At 45.0% G+C, this 7,521-nt stretch overlaps 1 protein-coding gene across 2 annotated transcripts in view; it reads left to right on the top strand.

The window, feature by feature from the left end:
* The first annotated feature begins 1,467 nt into the window (after positions 1-1,467).
* The window catches only part of Sppl2a (signal peptide peptidase like 2A), a 43,862-nt gene continuing 37,808 nt past the window's right edge, over positions 1,468-7,521 (top strand). The window contains exon 1 of one of the 2 annotated variants that reach the window (XM_032904145.1): positions 1,468-1,749. In XM_032904145.1, the coding sequence (XP_032760036.1) occupies positions 1,684-1,749 (66 nt within the window). In that variant the 5' untranslated portion in view covers positions 1,468-1,683. The remainder of the gene's footprint in view (positions 1,750-7,521) is intronic. The other variant, XM_032904144.1, reaches the window with a different exon arrangement.

The raw sequence follows: 7,521 nt of genomic DNA, 5'->3' as shown, positions 1-7,521 counted from the left end.
CTCTGATTCAGTGGGTTTGAATGGTGATGCTGAAACGGCAGAATCAGGGGCCGTGGTCCAGGCCCACACTCTGAAACACTAAATAACGAAAGGTTTTTCAAGCTTGGCTGTATATTAAACCTGGAAATGCGGTTTAATAAAAGTTAAAATGCAGATATATTGGTCTAATCCAGATGAGCAAGTATGTGGGATCCCAGGGGAAAGAGGAGACTAGCTCAAACATCAGTGTCCTAGACAGTCTCTAAAAGTGGCTGAGAGTAAATACGACAATGTCATGACTGGCAGTTTCTGTCTGGGGAGCTCTTGAGGGCTGGTAGGTTTACAAATAGATTGAAACTGGGCCACAAGGGGAAGCCAGGGGACAGACAACTTCAGAAACAACCCACGCAGAACTGTAGGAGCATTTCCTTCAGGAATCCCCGCCACGCAGAGACGCAGATGATGAAGTCTCAGGTTCCAAGCTGTGTGATTCATTTCCATCTCACCTTCTGCCTCTTCTTCCTTTCCACCTCTCCTACCTTCAGCCAAGGTCCAGTTCTGTAGTTGCCTCCCTTGGTTTTGAGACTAAAGCTTCCTTTCTGGAAGTGAACTCCCTCTTTGCCTAGCTGAAATTAACTTACGAGTCAGTTATACTCGGCTAGGGCTGGTGTTTCCTTTCTTTTTCTTTTTTTTTGTTTTCCTTCCTTGTGCCCTATTTCCACCTCCCTTTGCTCCTTGTACAGTACCTTGTGAAAGGTCACTTTGTAACAGTGTTTGCTCACACGTCTGTATTTTTTCCTATGTCCCTCCCTTAGGGTAACAGAACACTGTCCTATTCAGTGGTTGGTATTAAACAGTCATCCAACAAATATTTGACGACCTAGTATACACTGGCTATTTTATGTGTAAGGACACAGCAGTCAACAAAGAGGGACCCTCCCATTAACTGGATAGCAGCAGGTGAGACACAGAGATGAATATAAGAAGATGGGGGTAAAAATCAGGCATGGTGGCTTATGCCTTTAGTCTCAGCCCTTGGGAGACGGATACAGGCAGATCTCTGAGTTCTAGGCCATGATCTACATAGTGAGTTCAGAGTATTAGTCAAGGATATGTCTCAAAAAAGCAGCAGCAGCAGCAACAACAACAACAAGCTATGAAGAGAACAAATAAATCATAGTATGGAAGGCCACTTAAGATTAGGTGTCTTAGGAAACACTCTTTAGGGAGGAAGTATTAAGTTAGCCGATAAGGGAACACCAAGAGTGTATTCCCCAGAGACTGCCCACCTAGAGGGTCCGTGGATCTTAACACGTGGGAAAGTAGAGACGCTAAGGACAGAGAAGACAGGGGTGAGATGACGTAAATTTTGCAGCAGAGGAAGAGTTTTGATTTGTGCTGCAAATGTGGAGAGGGGCTTTGTCTGGTTTATGTCTTTACGAAAGTCTCGTGGCTACGTGCCAGAGGCCTGAAAGGAAACTGAAACCTGAAGCTCCAGTGGCTTGGAATGGGCGGCGGCTGCAGTTAAGGGGAACCGAACGAGAACCCGGGGTTTACGCAGCTAGAAAGACTGCCAGGAACTGACAGTCCCCACAGAGTCCCGGCCCAGTGTTCCGCGGGAGGAACCGGAAGAGGAAGTCGGGGCTGCACCCTAGAGGTCCGGGTGCCGCCAGCGCAGCCTGCGCCTAGCTGCCCGCCGGTGGGATGGGGTTGCTGCACTCGCTGCACGCTCCCGCTGCTGCCCTGCTGTGGAGCTGCCTGCTCGGACTGGTGAGAGCCGGACTCCCCTCCCCTCCGCTTTTCCCTCCCCTTCTTCCGTCTTCCTCCCCCTCCCCCTCCATGCCTTCCTCTCCCTCTTCCCCCACCCCTCCCGACTTCCCTCATCCCTCCTCCTTCCCCTCCTCCCCGCTTCTCTCATTCCAACTCAGCTTCCCATTCTCCCATTGCCCTGGCCCGGTTAACTCTGTTGGTCTTTGAGTCCCAGCCTTCCACACCCGCCCCCAGCTCCCGAAATCCCGCGAAGTGCCCAACCCCTGGAAGAAACCCGTGGGGCGGGGGTAGGAGTGGATGGTGTGGGTGGGGAGCTTCCTCCTCCTTGGTCCTGGAACCCTCTCTATAATTTTACCCTGCTGGCATGTTTTTCTTTTTTTTTTTTTTTTTTTTTTCTTTTTTTTTTTTTTGTTTCTTTTTTTCGTGGCTGGGTATCCAACCCAGGGCCTTGCGCTTCCCTAGGTAAGCGCTCTACCACTGAGCTAAATCCCCAGCCCTGTTTTTTTCTTAATTCAAAGAATTCACTTCTGTGGGCTTATCTGTGTAGCCCTTCTCACTGCTGCATTTTGCCCGCAAAAAGGCGGGTGGAGGGGCAGATGTGAACAGGGTTCCAGGTGTTAGCGTTCTGGCCTTCTCTTTAGTTAACCGCTCTCACATACATTTCAATCTATGGCCATATTAATATTTATATTCTTTCCTTCCATTCCCATATAGTGCCTTCTATGTAAGGTACATAAGATTATACTGTGGGGATTTGTTTTATGCTTTTGTTTTCTTATAGGTATACTTTAAAATACCTTTAAAGGGGAAAGTAGAGGTTTGAATAGTTTGAAGTCTAAAAGGGTCAAAGTCTGGTTAAGAAAAAACAACGAATATGTGCACACATGCCCACATCTGCTGAAGTAATATTTTAATATTCGGCATCAGGTTATTTGAACTCCAATGTGTGACCAAGAAGGTAGCATTCGGTGTTTTAGATTTCGTTTCTGTTCACTTTCTTTTCTGGCCTTTGATGATGGGAACTTTTTGTAGGTGTTGTTTGCACACTGTTGTGTAAACAGTGTATGCAGTTATTACTTAGAAACCATCACTTCTCTGAAAGACTGCTTTGTCACTCTGGGCTTTAAAAGGTCACCGACAAAGCCCAAACGTTTTTTGTTTTTTTGTTTTTTTTTTAAAGTAGACTTTGGCGTTCTAGGAACTTTGCTGGACAGCATTAGGAGAGAACTCATACAAAAAGTGTTTTGAGGAGAGAATGACAACACAGTAGCATTACTTTGTATCTTTGGAATATGAACTGAGTAACCAGACAAGTATCATTTAAGTTCAAAGAAAACTCAGCAGGTACATAAATGTTGTGAACTTATAACTTACTCATCAAGCTTAATATTCATTTTAGTGACCTCTTAAGATGACTAATACAAAATGATGTTTATGTACTTATACCATAGTTCCACTAACCCTTTCTCAAGGTAAATCAATATTTAGCACAGTAATACATCTACTCTTGATAAACCACATTTTTGAGCAGTGGTGGCACCTGCATTTAATCCCAGCACTCAGGAAGCTGAAGCCTGTGGATCTTTGTGAGTTGTGATCTTTGTCAGTCTGGTCTACAGAGAGTTCTAGGACAGCCTACAGAGAGAAATCTTGTCTCAAGAAAACAAAACAAGCAAACAAAGTATTAAGTCCACACTGTGATTGTTATTAAAGAGCTCAGAAGACCTAATGGCTGGCATGGATAGGTGGGTAATGATGAGTTACATATTTAGCTTTTGTTGTTGTTGGTTTATTGTTTTTTTCAGACATTTTTTTTTCCTCTGTAGCCCTGGCTGTCTTGGAACTCACACTGTAGACCAGGCTGACTTCAAACACACAGAGATCCCCCTGCCTCTACCTCCTAAGTGCTAAGATTGAAGGCTTGTGCCACCACTGAACAGTTTAGCACGCTATTTTTAGATACTGACCCTGTAAAGTACTTGGCCTTCCCCACCCGCCCCCCCAACAGGGTCTGAAACAGGCCAACCTTGAGGTCCCCAAGAATGACAGTGGATTTCTGGTTGTCTTTAGTGTGGGGATGGTAGGCATGGGCCGCCATGCTCAGGTGGCTTCCTTAATAGTAGGCAAGTGCTCAACCAACAGAGCTAAAGCCCTAGCCTGCTGAGGAGTAAGGGCTTTGTTGTCGTTTGTTTTGTTTATTTGTTTTTGTTTTTTGTTTTAAGGTTGGGGTAGTCGGTAATAGGTTTCCTTGGTTTCAACATTAAACATGTCCCTTTTCTGAACAAACTAAGATCTCCAAATATATTTGTAGTGGCTTTGCTCTTGGTTCTCATCATAAATCTTAATTGAAAGCATCTATTAATACCTGTATGAGATAGTTTGAACACTGTGCTACCCGGACATTGCCTCTTTCAGGCTAGTCCTTTAAACTCAGCTTCCCACAGGGTCAGAGTTTGGACAAAATGAAGACAAGTGCTTTGCCAGAATGTATAGTGTGGTGCATTTAGCCTAATTCCAGATAGAGTCATCATTCCGTCTGTATGTTCATGAGCCTGCCTTTTTACTGACTGCATGAGGGCAGCATTCTGCTATTCTCTTCTCGTCCCAGAATGGCCTTGATAAGCTCTTTTTACAGCACGGTAGGCTTTCTCTAAACTGCTCTTCCAAACCTCCAAACTTGGCCTGCAGACTACTGTCAAAGGCCTACGAGCTACATCATCAGCTAGAGTCTGCCATAAGCCACAGTCTACCATTGTGGTACCACTTTTCTCAGTCAGTTATCGAGTTCTGTCACTATGACAAAATGTCTGAGAAAATCACCTTAAAAAGAGGAATGACATAGCCAGCTGTGGTGGTCACTTCTTCAATCCCAGCACTCTGGAGGCAGGCAGATCTCTGTGAGTTAGTTCAAGGCCAGCCTGGTCTACAAATCAAATTCCACGACAGGCAGGACTGTTACACAGAGAAACCCTGCCTTGAAAAACAAATAACAACAGTGTGTGTGTGTGTGTGTGTGTGTGTGTGTGTGTGTGTGTGTGTGTATTCTTTCTTTTTCTTTTTTTCTCTTTTTTGATCCTGGAACTTGCTCTATAGATCAGGCTAGCCTTGAACCCAGAGATCCACCTGCCTCTGCCTCCCAAGTGCTGGAATTAAAGGCATGGCCATGAGTGAACTGAGAGGAATGATGCATTTGAGTTCGTAGTTTCAGTCCTTAGTCTCTTGACCTGGATGCCTTTGGGCTTTGTGGCAAAGGGTACAACATAGTAGAGAGACCATACAGAAATACTAACATACTTCTGCCAGGAAGTGAGGAGGAGGGGCGTGGGGGGGGGAGAAGGAGATGGGGGAGGGAGGACCAAGACACTAATGTCCTCTTCAAGGGTCTGTGCCTCTCCCTTCCCCCAACGACTTCTTTCACTGAGCTCATCTAAAGGTTCTACCACCTCCCAGTTTTGTCACAGGCTGTGAAACAAGCCATTAGTATACTGGCCTTTGGGTGGGGGTGGAGCACTTAAGATCCAAACCATAAAAATGAATAACACCGAGAGTGAACCTTAATGTGAACTGTGGAGCAACAGGGAAGCTCGAACCCACCAAGAGATCGTTGGACCGCTTGCAGATGTCAATTAATTGCTTACCAACCAGAGGTAGGAAAAAACCACCACCAACAAAAAAACAAAGCCAACCAAACAAAAATCAAAACAACAACAACAACCACGTCAGCTTTACACTGTAGAGATGCTGCAGTCAGTTACCCCCAAGCACATGGGCAGGCTTAGCATCCTCACCAATCGTGGGGAAAACCTAGTGTTAACATTTTGTTGAATGCAGTAAAAAGTGCCCAATTTTCTTAGATTACTCTCTCTAAAGATGTTTAACCTAAATCTAATAACCTGGCTGTATCACCAGGATTCTCTCTGTAGATAAAGTCATAGATACACCGAATGACCTCAGGTGGGCCATGCTAGCTCTCTGTCTTAGGGCCCCGTTTGTAAACTCTCAGGTGTAATTTGGTTTCATAGCTTCTGCATTCCCTACATTTGCTCACGTAAAAGCCTTGAGTATGCCAGAGAGCTATTTCCTCCCCTTTTCAAAGGATATTTGAGGTGGAAGAGTATGGTTCAGCACATCTCCTAATCGCATGCTACAGAGATTGCTCGGTGTTTAGAAGCACTGGCTGCTCCTCCAGAGGACCCAGGTTATATCCTTGGCACCCGCATGGCAGCTCACAGCCAACCGTAACTCCAGTTCCAGGGGATGTGCCATCATCTTTGTGAGTTTGAGGCTAGCCTACTCTACAGATTGAGTTCCAGGACAGCCAGGGTTGCATAAAGGGAAACCCTGTCTCAAGACAAATAAACAAAACCCAACATCATTCACATAAAAAATAATACATATTTTTTAAAATTAAAAAATAGTAGCCAAATGACTGCAATTTCACCAGATGTTTTGGGAAGCTGGGGCAGGTAGAGCTCTATGAGCTGAGGGGCAGCCTCCTCTACAAAGTGAGCTCCATGCCAGCTAGGGCAACAGGGTGAGACCATGTCTCAGAACAAATGAACAAACAGGCAAAAAACCAAAACAAACCTCTGCAGCTTCCCTTGACTCAGCTCTGTGTGTGCTTTTCCATTTTGTTCAGTGTCTGTCTGTCTGTCTGTCTGTCTGTCTGTCTACACATGCCTACCTGGGGCACAGCCTGTATGGAAGGTCACAGTTCAGCTTGCAGGATTCCAGTTTCCTTCCACCATGTGGATCCTGGTCATTAGTTGTGGCTGCTTGTGTTTTCACCTGCTGACCCATCCCCCTGAACTCACATTCTTCCTTGTGGGGTTAGAGACACAGAGAAGATGGGAAGAGCCCCTACTGAAGGAGGGAGCAGTATTCTGAATGTTTGAGGGTATCTGCACGTGTCCCACCTCTCACCTTTGTGTATACTACTGTCACCTTGTATCCCTATCTTTCTAGGCAATGGGAAGGAAGACAAGAGAAAGTATTCTAGCTCTTTTCTAAAAGTTATTTTTATTATTTTATTTATTTATTGAGGGGGATGCATTTGTGTTGTGATCTCTGAGGACAAGATGGGATTATTTCTCTTCCTCCCAATCTGATTCCTGGGATCAAACTCAGATGGTCAGCCTTGGTGACAAGTGCTGTTACCAACTGAGCTATCTTGCCAGCCCTGCTAGCTCTCTATTTTATTTACTTACTTCTTATTTACTTACGATTATTTAGAGACAGGGCCTCTCTATGTAACCCTAGCTGTCCTAGGACTCACAAAGATCCACTTGCCTCTGATACCTGACAGCTAGGATTGAAGGCATGTGGACTATGCTTGGCAATATTTTGTTCATTTGTTATTTTGTTTTGAGACAGGGTTTCTTTGTGTAGCCCTGGCTGTCCTGGAATTTGATCTGTAGACCAGGCAGGCCTTAAACTCATAAGGATCAGCCTGCCTTAGGCTCCCATGAGCTGCCATCAAAGTCGAGTGCTACTCCCTACCCCCACCTGGCAGGCAGTTTTTATCTTAAACTCTGCCTTGGTGTATTTGGATAGGCAGTTGAAGGCTCTTGAAGACTTGAGCAAAAATTCATTTAAATGTCAGGTGGTTATACAGATAATACTTAGAAATAATCCCATATCTCTTTAATCCTTGGTAAAAGTACTAGTCAAAAAGCGACATGGGACAAGCTGAGAGGTTTTGAGTATCTCTTTCTGCATGAATGTACACAGTGAAGTCATAACTCATAAAAGAGGAGGAAAGTGTCAGCCTTA

This window comes from Rattus rattus, chromosome 5, assembly GCF_011064425.1.
Source record: "Rattus rattus isolate New Zealand chromosome 5, Rrattus_CSIRO_v1, whole genome shotgun sequence".
Lineage (NCBI taxonomy): Eukaryota > Metazoa > Chordata > Mammalia > Rodentia > Muridae > Rattus > Rattus rattus.
The sequence above is the reverse complement of the archived record's forward strand: the minus strand, read 5'-3'. Positions and strand labels throughout refer to the sequence as shown.